This window comes from Amblyomma mixtum, chromosome 9, assembly GCF_055824585.1.
Source record: "Amblyomma mixtum isolate Tamu chromosome 9, ASM5582458v1, whole genome shotgun sequence".
Classification (NCBI taxonomy): domain Eukaryota; kingdom Metazoa; phylum Arthropoda; class Arachnida; order Ixodida; family Ixodidae; genus Amblyomma; species Amblyomma mixtum.
Genome location: NC_143020.1, coordinates 113,048,382 through 113,062,569, shown reverse-complemented (window position 1 = coordinate 113,062,569; position 14,188 = coordinate 113,048,382). Strand labels below are relative to the sequence as shown.

At 47.9% G+C, this 14,188-nt stretch overlaps 1 protein-coding gene across 1 annotated transcript; it reads right to left on the bottom strand.

Annotated features, from left to right (window-relative positions):
- Positions 1-2,945: 2,945 nt before the first annotated feature.
- Positions 2,946-12,884, bottom strand: LOC149330784 (TNF receptor-associated factor 6-like). The gene is made up of 2 exons (XM_089561447.1): positions 7,657-12,884; positions 2,946-4,317 (listed from the first exon to the last, which is right to left on the bottom strand). Exons 1-2 carry the CDS (start codon positions 7,939-7,941, stop codon positions 3,148-3,150), a joined length of 1,455 nt encoding a protein of 484 aa, XP_089417573.1. The 5' UTR covers positions 7,942-12,884; the 3' UTR covers positions 2,946-3,147.
- Between the last annotated feature and the right edge of the window lie 1,304 nt (positions 12,885-14,188).

Genomic DNA, 14,188 nt, shown 5'->3' with positions numbered 1-14,188 from the left:
TCAGATTGGTATGGTTCGTTTTGTTTTTCCTATTTATATGTGCTTGTTTTTCGGAATAAATCTTCAGTTGTGAGTTAGCTCTCGTTCTTGTCTGTCTTGCTTTGTCCTCGTTTTTTCTGCGCAAATACTTTCAGTATGCATATGAACCAACTCGCCCAGCTTTCTCCTCTTCGAAGCACCTGAGCTGGGGCAGCGGAAAAAACCAGAAAGACCGCATTTGCTTGACTCAAAGTAAATGCATGACTTCTGTGTCCAGTAGTGTCCGGCGTTCTCCGCACTGAAGTGGCTTGAGGAAAACAGGACGCACATCACAAAGGCTCCTCATGTGAAGAAGCTTCCTGCGTCGTGCATCCCGTCGTCCTTCTTGCACTTAACGATCGGGTACGCTGTATCGGCCCATATGTTGAGACTGCAGACGATTAGTTTGCCCCTATACCTCGTGCTTTCTCGGTTTGATTTCTTAAATCAACGTAGTAGACCACCGAAGCCGCAAAGTTCCCTCCAAATACAGGAGCGGAGAAGGAACCTGATGCAGCGCTTCGCCAGGTAATTCCCTCTGGCGAACAGGTTGAAAAAGTGCTGAACAGCTCACCAACAGAAATGTTTCTAACCATAAGTGACGCGTATGCTTTGAAATTATTCGCGTATGCGAGTACGTTTCGAAGGCAGCATCGCTTGGCGCGGAGTGGGCATGCTACGTTTTTGCCTACACCCTGCGTCGCTGCCGACCGCAGCGCCACCTTTGTTACAAACATGACGCTTACGATAAGCTGGCGGCGCGTGAAGCGCCGCCCTGCGGCAAATTACCAAAGCGTGGACTCTACCACGGGCGTCCCGCCACATCACTTCGCGCTGGACTTTCACAGGGGATGCATATTGGCATGAAGAAGTAAGCACAGCTGTTTTCCTGCAGATGAACTTTGCAAATGTGAGCAATAATCCGACGGCTCTTTCTGCATGTGTGTCATGCCATCTTTTCCTCGTTTTGAGCAACAAACCTACTTTCTTGCAGCTGAACGAATACAAAGTGTGAAAAGTAATCCGACTGCTGTGTGCTTGATATGCATAATGCATTTCATGTGACCTTTCTTTCATCTGCAGCGATCCTAACGTTGTTTTTTCTCAATACTTCGACTACTTACCTGGTAAAGTGATGCAGCACCTAAGGCCTTTTTTATCTCTCTGCTGTGGTCAATCACCTGATGTAAACGATTAAGCGGAGTCATTGTTTAAGCTGTCTTTGACATACATGTAGGTATGATTTAACGCTGCTTTTGTGTGATTAATGTACTAAATAACGAATGTTGAAGACACATTTGTCGGACACCCTATTTCGAAATGCGTGGTTACAGCAGCGCTTTATAGGTCATACCTTGCACCAGCGTGAGACAAACTACCAGCTCAAGAGCTTCCAGACTAACATGGACACCTGGTCACGAAGGACTAGCTGGAAATGAGGTAGCCAACGATCTAGCCCGAGATTTAACCCACCGGGCGGATCCTCATCCCTACCCCACGCCCATGCCTAGCACCTATGGCGACGGATTGGAACATATTCGGCTGGAGCGCAGAAAATACCCACCCCCTCACATAAAACTAGACTCCTCCGCAGCCATAGACTGGAGGAAAATTCAGACCAACACTTTCCCTAACTTGTTCATCCTACACAAGATTAGCCCCACTCAATATCAGAATACATGCCCTTGGTGTGGAGCTTGCCCTACGCTCTACCACATATTGTGGGAATGCACAATGAAACCAAAACACTTAACTGTATCCAACCCGACATATGAGCAGTGGGAGGTGGCCCTGACCAGCGAGACCCTGGATCAGCAACTTAAGTTGGTTCAGCAAGTCCGTCAGTCAGCTAAAGCCAGTGGCGCCTTGGACTAGGGGTGCCACCCAAGTTGCTCGAGCAACTTTCCTCAATTTCAAATAAAAGTTTTCTCTCTCTCTCTTCCACTAAGAATTATGCTGAGCTTGTCTCTCTAGAAGATTTGCGCCGTATCAGTCCTGCCTTTTTTACAAAGCATTTTTGTTGGGTTTGCCACCTACATACAGCAGGAACTCCAGAAAATATGAATGGCCACGTTTGGCGTGCACTGAAAGGCAACAGACACCCTCAAGTGGGACGGGTTCGTAAAAAGACGCGGTGGACCCAAAAATAAAAGACTGCTTTAAAATTCACACAAAATACACACGCAGGGCTGACGTCATAAAACGTCATGAAACTGACACCCCAGCACCCAGGCGCGCTGTTGGGTCCATGAGCTACCATTGTTAAACGCATGATATTCTATGGAAACTTCGCTGTCGTTTTACATCTACCTTGGATGAGCCGCCGGTCGGCAGCTGGGCCGTGTGGGGGCGTGACAAGCTGTCCGTCAAAATGAAGCCAGGTGCAGAGCCGCCACGCGCTGTGGAAAGCACCTGCTTAGTAACAGTCGCAGGGAAGAGCTGTGAAGCGTATAGATATATTAACGGGCAAAAAAATACAATCTGCTTATCATGGAGCATGTTTGGTTTCGTTTATGTGGTTTAACATTCCAAAGTGACTCAGGCTATGAGACACACCGTAGTGAAGGGCTCCGGAAATCTGACCACCTGGGGTTCTTTAACGTGCACTGACATCGGACAGTACACGGGCCTCTAGAATTTCTCCTCCAAAGAAATTCTAGCCGCCGCGGCCGGGATCGAACCCGCGTCTTTCGGGTCAGCAGCCGAGCGCCGTAACCACTGAGCCACCGCGACGCGGCCATGGAGCATGTTGATGGTCTCGAATCTTATATTAGCACGTGTCTATTACAAGCTTGCAACATTACTAGCCACAATAAAAATTAATGTGCTCGTATTATATGGAGATTCAAAATTTTCCCATCACAATTGAGTAAGACGTAAGATAAAAGACACCATTTATTTTTTTTTTAAGTAAGTTTGGTCAAAATGGCAAAGGCGCACTGAACAAATTTCTTGGAATTATTGGTCGCCAAGATTTCGGACTGGGCCTGTTTCAGACAACACCAAATGAACAACCACATATCGGCACATTCTTTTTTCCCTATCTCTAGTATAACACTCCAATCTCTGTGTCCACAGAGCACAGTGGCTACGATGCTGACATAATCCCTGTACATATCAAAGCTTAAATCACGGAAGAAGTTCGAACTTCACCCAAAGCTGGTCGTCTTCCACGTAATCTCCGCGGATGAGGTCCGCGAGATTAAACCATTCAAAAGTCACGTATGGAAATTGTGCACATCCCTCTTGCGGCCTTTGACAAGATTGACTGAATCCAACCACACACACATCGATCACTCGTTCATCTCCTCGCTTTGGATGAACGACGCGAAGTCTGAACCTTTGCCTGAACGGCCACTGAACAACGTCGTCCATGTCGCCCTTGTGCAGGCGGAAGAGTGCATGCACACATACACCAAATCCAGGATCATGCATCATGCGGAAACCGAGCGACATGCAGTAGCCTCGGAGGTATACACGCTCGCTCTCGTAATCAGCAACACCTTCATTCAGTGCTTCTCTTTCCAGTGATTGGACACCTTCTACGAAACCCCCGCACACCGATTTCTGTAGGTCAGGTGGTCTGGGCACTACTTCATCCACGCGGCTCTTTGCATTGCTACTTTCTTCCACTTGTTCCGTGGCCCTATTGGAGCTTCCTGCATCCCTTGAATCCTTTTCCCGCTTTCCTCTAGCCACTTTTGCCATCTCATCCCTCAGTACCTTTTCCAGTGCATTTACACTGTTGCACATGCACTTCATAGTATCACTGCTTGCAATCAAACAACCTTTCGTTTCTTCACTTCTCGCCGCTATTTCATCACAGCATTTTTTCGAATACCCACGAAGCTCTGTTCTCACTTTCAACACTTCTTGCCTCACTCCGTCCTTCACGCTACCAATGCTTCCTCCGAGTTCTTCTCTCAGCGTTTCTCGGCAGCTGTTCACCCCGTGAAGAACTTCGTTGAGTCGGTCGCCATTGGCGCCAGCTGTTACGATTACCCGCTCCATGAGCGCCTTCAGTTCACCGGCCTGCGCTTCTAAGGATTGCACGAATGACGTCAGCGGCGCCGTCCCGTCCTTGCGACCAGAGTTCTCTTGGGATTCCAGTCCAACAGGCGTCGCAGTGACAGGGCAGCACTCCGACTTCAAGTGCGCACACACTTGTGAGCAAAGAACTCTGGCCGAACACCTGGGGCAGCGAACGGAGTGGTGCAGACATTCACGCTGAAAGTGCTGGCCGATCTGTGATGCACGCAGCACTGCACTGCAGTCGCTTACTTCGTTCCAACATTTGACCTGCGAGATTAAAATGTGGGTCATTTTTTCAGCAATCATAACTGAATCTCCAGTTATGCGGCAATAACTTGCTTTCTTGTTTCTTATTTACACACCTCCTATATCCGACACGGCGGTGAACAGCAGCCTAGCTAAAAGCTCATATGGAACTTTGGCATGCTTAACTGCGCATTCCACGTACTGATTTGGTAGGCGGGATTCTCTCCAGCACGATTATTTAAATTTTACTGCGGATGCCTCTTACTGAACACTCTCCGCCACTTGGCTACTCTCTCGTATACGCTCGGCAGTCACGTGACAATCCCCTCCAAGTGCATGCCTTGCGTATCGTGCAACAACTCTCATTTTATGGAAAGCTAACTCTAACGAAGCTGCCCAGGGCGCTTTGAAACGCCGCTCGTACGCTGCATGCAGCCAGCAGCGGGTAGCCCACACCATGAAGGAAATAATTAAGTAAAAGGATTAAATTTAAATCATGTACGATATTACGGTACCTCTCGCCTAATGTGATTTTCGCAACCAGAGTCAATGTAACTGTTTTTTTTTTTCATTTTTTAATTCTCGCTATACTTCGGCAAAACCACAGCTAACGTTTGGGATAATAGGCAAATGTGATATGTATATTTTAGACAGAACTTCTTTCGTGGGTTTTCCCGTAGTTAATAATGAGCTCCACCTAAATTCCCCACGACAGCTTGCGTATTCCATCGGGACATTGCACACCAATACATACTACCAGGCTGGATGGTGCATTGCTTAAAGGCATGCTCTGCCCAAAACAAAGATTGCGCACAACTTGTGTATCCGCAGCTTTGTATACCGCTTAGGGAAGAACACGTAGAACAATGTGCAACCTAAGAATTAATGCTAACCTGCTTCCTCGTCTAAAGAAAGGTAGCATGGCATTGAGGAAACAGCATAGCTTATTCTGAAGCGGTTAGGTTCGTAGATGGAGCTAGTCGCACTAATGGATTGGCGAGATCCTTCAGGTGACGGACCAGCCCCCGCCTCTAGCCTCTTCCGTTCTCCGCACAGATCAACCTGCACGTCTCGCGTACGCGCCCTAAGGAGCAACCAACGTTGTCCATGTTTCTTACCAAGCCAACGCCCTGTGATTTACTTGCCGTCTGTTTTTTTTTCGTAGCAGCAGCTTTGAGGTGTGTCTGCTTTCACCTTGAGGAGTGCACTCACTGTACCTTGCTGCTTGGCGCATCATAGCCCTCGCCCGCTCTCAATCGGCCGTTGCGATAAGTTCGACCGCCCCGGTCTTAGTCTGTACTTTTCCGTGCGGCTACTGAAACCTGCCTCTGGCGACATGGACAAGGTGTTCTATCTCTCCGCTTCTCGGGCTGCACTACGCAGCCACACAATCAGACCTTAACGCTGTTTCTGCATGGTGTAAGTTATGGTTAATGGAATTAAACGTTCACAAGTGTAAATTTATGCGTGTGTCAAGAAATGCTAACGAACTTCCTGTGTATTCTCTTAATAACGCACCATTAGATCCGGTAACTACTTACAAGTATCTTGGCCTTCACATCACCTCTGATCTAACATGGGCCGTTCACATCGCGCATATAATATCCAATGCTAATCGAATGCTTGGCTACTTACGACGCAATTTTTCTAAAGCACCATCCTCTTTAAAATTACTCCTTTACAAAACTCTAATACGGCCCAAACTCGAATACGCCGCGTCAGTTTGGGATCCCGGCCTAACAAACCTAACACAAGCTTTGGAAATGGTTCAGAATAACTCTACTCGCTTCATTCTTTCTAACTATACCAGAACTGCAAGCATCAGTTCCATGAAATCTAGCCTTAACTTACCATCCTTATCATCCCGTCGCAAAATTTTTCGCCTCTGCCTTTTTCACAAGTTATTCTATCACCCGCAGTTTCATACCGAACTTATTTCCCCCCCTCAGTACATATCATCAAGACTAGATCACATTCATAAGGTCGGCATCCCTTTCTGCAGAACAAAAACATTTTTCAGTCATTCCTACCACGCACATCGAATGAGTGGAATCACCTTCCTTCTTCGACGGCCACCATCACCGATCATCATTTATTCAAGAATGTCATAGCTAACATTGTTTAACTGGGATGTATTTTATGCGGTGTTATTGTTTTTTTTCCTTTTTCTGTTTTTTTCTTCTTTTTTTTTACCTTTCCCTGAACGCCTTAGCTAACAATGTATGTGTAGGAGTCATGTTTGTACTTTGCCTGTTTAATTAACTCCTGTTTGTTAAATTTCATTTTTGTAACCACTCCCCTCTGTAATGCCGTAATGGCCCTGAGGGTATATTAAATAAATAAATAAATAAATATGGCGCGGGCCGTTTCGAAGCAAAGCAGACAGCTATGAAAGATGACGATTTAGCCTCGTGAAAGTGCTGTGAAGAAATTCGTACCCGGTGGCAGGTAGGAGATCGCTCGAAACTGGCCGGGAACAAAGACGACTGCGATACTCGAGATAAGAACTAGGAAAGCTCTCTGGGATCCTTTTGAGTACATGTTATCACGCGCCGAACGCCGACTGCAGTCTCATATCTCTTCTGATGACGTCGCCTTTGAGTTGAAGAAGAGTCGCTATTCTGCAATCACACGAACAATACAGGAACTATGGATCTGCTTGGAGCAATTCTAAGCCTACGACTTCGGACCCGAATCGAATTGCGAGCAATATCGAAACGCGCCGCAGGACCCTACCACGGCACTCACTTCTAACTGAGCAAACATTGAGATTTAGCTACAATAAATGTGGGTGTAAATGAAAAGTAGCGATAGCTCTCTTTTTCGGCCGGGCGAACAATTAACGTTAACACGAGGCTACTTTTTCTTTTTTTAAAAGTAAACACGTTTTACAGCGTGCTTAAATACTGTATACAGTTAAGTTGTAAGCTTCGACGCATTTACTGCCGTCTTTCCCGTTGGCTCTTTAAATCAACCGCAGCATCACCTATGCGTACATTTTGCTGCTTACGTACGCGTCCAACCTGCATGAGTATTCACAGATTCTCAAGAATGCTTAAGCACGTGGACATGCTTCCGAGCACTCTACAATTTGAGAACGTCTTCGAAGATCGAACATGCCACTTCGACCCTTTGACTCCTTTTGTTATTAATGCCTCACAAAAGTGTTACTGGAAATGCATTCATCTTAGAAGGGTCGTTAAAGCCTCGCTTAAAGGAACAATCGTTATTTGTTCGCTGTTGACCGCCATGTCCTTCATGGCATCGCAAGCTCTCTACACTTTGAAAATTCCTAAAGAACGAAGTTCTAAATAAATAAAAAAATCAAAATACGGCTGCCTTCATGTCTACAGCCCTTACCTCTCTCTTGAGCAGCTCCTGGACAGGAAACTCCTTCAGGTCGACGTCTTCCTCCTCGCACTGTCGACCGTCCAGGGGACACACGCGCCCGCCGTCACGAGTGCTGAGCTCGTAGCAAGACTCGCACAGCGTGTGCCTGCAGGGAAGCGAGGCTGTCCACTTGCGAACCAGACCACAGGCGTCGCACACCCTGTGCGGTGGAAGGGGCTTCAAAAAGCACAGAGGCCTCCAGTCGAGTTCAGCGGAGAAACCGACCAGGGTGTACTGCCTGCTTCCTGGAGGCATCGCTCACAGCGTCCGCTCGCTTCTTGACTGCCTGCACGAAATGACTTTTTCCGCCCCCCAGCCCCGCTCTTACCGCTCTTTTCTTCATATCTGTGTCGCCTGTCGCTATGGCTACAATCACGCTGACGTCATCCGCTTCGCCTCCGTCGCGTGTGGAAGGTCGCGCATCCGTTGAATGCAGTGGCAAGGCGAAGACGGGAACTAAACGCAGTCAAGAGCTACCGCAGCACAGCGAATTGGTAGGGTGCCACACACTCATATAATGAAAAAAACAAACAAAAATCCGAGTGTTGTACACCAACACAAAAACGATAAATATGAAAATACCATGTCTTATAAGTCCAGCACTGTATTTTATAGAAACCAATATGCCGAATTTGGTAATCTTACTGCAACGGTTATACCGCCCCTTGTTAATGACTGTGATTGAAGTGGAAGCGTGTCTTTGCAGACCTTGTTGCGGTTTCCGGTCGCAATGGTTGGAGCTTACGAAGGCGTATCTTATCGCTGCTCTCTCGCTCCCTCCACTGGCTCGTCCGATAATGAGAATAAAATTAGCTAGCAGGTATCAAATTCTGCGGAGTTTTCGTCCAGCAAGGTGGTTGCTCATCTGCCATTGTCGATACGTAGGATTAACACCCCGCTGCTGACGACTTCCCTTGGTCCGTCTTTTCTTGTTACGCGTGCCGTTTATTAAACATCGCGGACGTTCACACAACATTTTGCCACTGCTTGGCCTTCCTGTTCATGCGGCGTGAAGGTCACTTTGGCTCTCGGCCGCGGTTGGAGTCACATCGTCAGCAAAAACGTACATTACAAACAAACAAACAAACAAACAAGCAAACAAACAAAAAACACGTACGCCCTTACTTTCGTACTGCTAGAGATCACCTTTAACACACAAAAAAAAGAAAAATTAAGGGAGCGGTTCAGCTCCGCCTGACCGACTTTCACTAGCGAAAGCTACATCAGCTAGTGATTTCTGCCGGATGGTCAGAAGCGGCTTGACGCAATGTTCGAAGGTGTAGTTCACTATACGGGCGCTCCTCAGCCGCTCTCCTTCCTCCTTAGCGTCTGAGTCAAGCCCACAGATCTGGTTACATATACTACCTGACGTCACAACAGTAATTTGAATCACGTGACTCAACGCGATTACCACGTGGCTTTCTCACTGCCTCTGCGACAGCTTGCAAGGTCAGAGTTCAAAGTCAAATGTCGAGGCCAAAGGTCAAGGTGAACGGTCAAGGTCAAAGTTGAAGGTCAATGTTGAAGGTCAAATGTGGTTCACTAAGTGGATCACACATATTCAGGTATATGCGCATAGCAACACTAGCTATGACTTATCTCAAGGTCGTTTCAAGGTCATTCGGAGGCTCGAGGCGAAATACGTCCCAGCTATAGTAGTGTAGCTTTCGCTACAAAATGCTAATAGAACAAGCTTCACGTACACCCTACTCTGTATTCGGTCGTTGACCAGAGGAAGAATGTACGGCTAATACCGCGTGTCCGTACATATACACGACTAATATAATTATATATCAATGCTTAAGGCAGATAATATTTTAACCACACAGGCCGCCTCCACATCTTTAATGAAACAAGATATTAAAAAGCATACATGTTTTCACCATGTAATAAACAACTATCGGGCAAAGCACTTTTATTTTTATATCTCTTCAGGACCACACTCCAATTGATGTGTTCACTGGGCTTAATCGCGACAATGCTGACATCACCGCTTCTCATATTCAAGTCTAGATCACGGGAGAAGCTCGAACTTCATCCGAAGCTGATCGGATTCCACGTAGCCGTCACGGATGAGATCCTCGAGGAGAAGAAATTCTTTAGAGCAAAATCCGACTTGTACACGTCCCATTGGCCGTCTCAAGTGAGCCTAGGAACGCACTACGAGCTCTCGTTCTGCACCTTCCTTTGGATGCAGGACAGCCGGTTTGATTCTTTGCTTCAACGGCCACGGAACCACGTGGTCCATGACGCCCTTGCACAGGAACAAGGATGCACGTAATTGCGTTTTTTTGCCACCTCCCGTGAGCAGAACACCGGGGGACATGCAGTAGCCTCGGAGGTATACACGCCATATGTTTCCCGGGTGCCCGGGTTCAAATCCAGGTACTCCGGCTCGAACCCGACCGCGGCGGCCACATTCGATGGAGGCGAAACACAAGAGGCGCCCGTGTTCTGTGCGATGTCAGTGCACGTTAATGATCTCCAGGTGGTCGAAATTATTCCGGAGACGTCCACTACGGCACCTCTTTCTCTCTTTCTTCTTTCACTCCCACCTTCCTCCCTTCCTTACGGCCCGGTTCAGGTGTCCGCCGAGATATGTGATACAGATATTGAGCCATTTCTTTTCCTCAAAAACCAATTTACCAATTACCTTAGCTACCAATCAATTAAAACTAATGACGTCATCGATATTGCGTGTATATCTTAACACAAAGTTAACTAAATTGATTAAGAATGTAAAAATATTACACATAATTAACCAAAACAGCTAAGGTGTGACAATCTCGGGTTACGACATACTACGCCATGTTGATGATGTCGTCAGTTCGATTGACAACTTCTGCGGACGCACATGCCGGCGAGTGATGAGCCTATAAAGGCTTTCGCCTTAAATTTTTTCTCGTGAATCCGCATCCCACAAAGTCTTTCTCCATGTGTGCAGGCAAGAACCGCCAGTCAAACATGCGGGATGTTCGGCTGCGCGTACGGCGTACTGGGTTGGCTGGCGGCACAACGCCATCGCCGCAGCGCAACAACCATACACCGCTATCGCATTGCCCTGTTATCAAGAGCCTTGAACCGAAACTGAAGTGCAGCCGAAGCTATTTCGCACTTGAACTAAGCGCGCTAAATCGTCCATCATTTTCAGAACGAAAGCTTTAATACTCGAGGTATAACTCCAGGTTTCGCTTGGCTTTGCGCGTTTGACCTTGAAGCACGACCAAGGTCAAACCAAGCACATGCCCTGTTAAGGCAGAAGCCTCCGGCGCCCGTAGGCTAATTCCCCCCATACCGTGTCCGTCTGAAGTCGGGAGGGGTTAGGAATGGCGACAGCGGGTCGCGCGCTTCGGATGCCGTCCAAGGCTGCAGGAAAGACGGCGACCGCCTTGTCGGGGACCAAGGGGCCGACGACCCCTTGAAAGGATCCCTTGACAAACATAGAAGTGGGGGTGGGGGACAATAAGGTCGACGACTCCTTAAACCCCCGACTGTCTAGCTAAGCAGTGGCGCCTCCAGAGTCGGGCTCTGGCGTGCACTGGGCTCCGCCTACTTGTATGCGCAGTGCCACTGCAGCAGTATTGGTTGGAATTGGGCGAGAGCCGGTTTATTAAAGCTCCACCCAATTATCGAGGGGATAAAAAACCGCTGCAAACAAAGAGCGGGACGAGCGCGCCGAGTCCCAGTCTCGGCCGTTTTTTTTACAGCCCTTACAGCCTTTTTTGACAGCCTTCCTTTAGCCCGCCTTTTTCAAGTTCTTGTATTCGGTCCCATCTTCAATAAATCAGTTCTTTTTGCTTCTCAAGAAGTTTGGAATTGCTGCCCCAACCGGCAACGTGTCGCCGGACGAGCGGACGAAGTACCGCTGACCAACGTACGATCGGACCAACCGGCCACAACCGACCTGATTTTCTTTAACTTGCCCTTAAGACTAACAATGTATGACTGTGTCTTGCTGCGCATAGCCATGATGTGGTTTGGTTTGTTGGGGTTTAACGTCCCGAAGCAACTCAGGCTATGAGAGACGCCGTAGTGAAGGGCTCCGGAAATTTTGACCACCTGGGGTTCTTTACCGTGCACTGACATCGCACAGCACACGGGCCTCTAGAATTTCGCCTTCATCGAAATTCGGCCGCCGCGGCCGGGATCGAACCCGCGTCCTTCGGGCCAGCAGCCGAGCGCCGTAACCACTGAGCCACCGCGGCAGGGCATAGCCATGATATGCCTGTATGGAATGCTCTTGATTAGCTAATGACCAGCAACCACGTGACCGATGACCAGTGGTCCTTTGACCTTAACCTGTGACTTGACCTTTAGAGCCGAGATTCTCAACCTCTGATGTGACGTCATGCAATGACGTAGCAATGACGTCACACAATTATTCTCTATAAATACCGCCGGCTTTGCTTCCGCTGGTGTATACGTACTATAGTTCAGACGGGTTCAACGCCAGGCAATGGTTTTTATTTCTCGTTTAGAGAACCCGCAGTATATTTGTCAACGGGGCAAAATCGCGGCGATACCGACAGGGTCGCTGCTCACTCCCACTCTTACATCACGCAAGAAGCTCTAATACCACCCTAAGCTGGTCGTCTTCCACGTAGCCGTCAGCGATTGTGGCTAAGCCCGATCCAGTGGGCAGGCCCGTGCACTTTCCCTTTCATCCTTCCTACAGTCGCAACAACTCGGCAGGTCGACCTGCCAAGATAATGCAGGACTGCCAGAATGACTCAACGTCAGCATTGCAGACCTAACCATGGCAGTGAACTGGTCAAATATTTAGGGGAATCCCCTATGGTGGAGTAGATTTGTAATAAGGGAGTAACTACTCATTGACATCAACCCGAGCGCAGCCATACGGCTACAAAGGAAAGCTATACAGCTTTCTCAGAAACTTCGCAGCTAAATAAAAATTCGTCCTGGTCCCGGCTTCGAACTCGGGACCACCGCTTCACCGGAGCAGTCGCTCTAACAACTCAGCTAACCGGGACGGCAAGCTTATGGTAGGGTGAGAGGGAATTGATCAGTAAGTCGAAGTGGGAATTGTGTTGGTCAAATATTTAGGGGAATCCCCCAAGGTGGAGTAGATTTGTGGAGTAGATTTGTAATAAGGGAATAATTACTCATTGACATCAACCCCGAGCGCAGCCATGCGGCTACAAAGGAAAGCTATACGTGTTTCTCAGAAACTTCGTAGTTAAAGAAAAATAACGAAGTTGCTGTGAAAGCTGTATAGCTTTCCTTTGTAGCCGTATGGCTGCTCTCGAGTGGATGTCAATGAGTAATTACTCCCTTATTACCACTGTACTATAGCGCATAACGCATTTTGAAAATTATAAATAAACCTTGTTAATGTCGCTAATTTCTATGTGCATCATAATCGGCCTGTCGCAACCACACGGACATGAACAGATAGGTGTCACAAAATGCCCATAGATGTAATTTGTGGAAGGCGCGATTAAACATTCATGTTTGAGCGAACAAATTTAGGCATGCGGCATATGCAAGGAGTGCTAAAGAAATCTGGAGAGCATTCAATCGTATACTCGTAACGTCGCAACGTCAGCGCCTATCTCGCGAGTCTGCCTGTGGAGTTTTTTCAGCCTCCTTAGCAATGGTAATTCCTGCTTTATCTGTCTGCTCCGTGAAGACCGTTCCTTCTAGGCGCATGTGAAAGTTTGAAAATGCGAACATGACAGCCAGGAATTCTTTTTCAATCACGGATTAATTTTCTGCTGCGCCGATGTAAGCGTGCGGCTAGAGAACACGACAGGGTGTAGCTTGCCTTCGTGTTCCTGCTACAAAACGGCTCCAACAAAGCATGGTTTGGTTTACTTTATAGGGTTTAACGTCCCAAAACGACTCAGGCTATGAGGGACGCCGTAGTGAAGGACTCCAGAAATTCGGCCACCTGGGGTTCTTTAACGTGGACTGACACCGCACAGTACACGGGCCTCTAGAATTTCACTTCCATCGATATTCGACCGCCGCGACCAGGATCGAACCCGCGTCTTTCGGGTCAGCAGCCGAGCACCATAGCCACTGAGCCACCGCGGCGGCCGCTCCAACAAAGGAGTCGCTAGATCTGTCTGCAAAGCAAACTGCCTGTTTAGGTCGGGGAGGCGCAAAGCAGCGACCTTCACTACAGTGCGAGCCAAGGCAAAGCACAATCACTGAGCCACCGCTACGGCATCGAAGGCAAATGAATCTAGAAGATGTGCGTGTGTATGTGCATTGATCACATATGCTTCTAAATGCTTCGAGAATGTCTCAAACAAGCTGGTGCAGCTTAACTAGGAAGCGCTGCCTAACAACTGTTCGACGCCGATAGAAATGGCTGTGGCTTAGCTTGGTTAAGCCCGGTAATTGCGAAATCAATATCCGTAGCTACGCCATGGTTCAGCCATGGTAGTGTAGCTGGTGGTGGTGCTTGTGGTTAGACTTGTGCTGATGCATCGGTTATACAATCCAATCTAATCTAATCTAATCCAATCCAATGCAA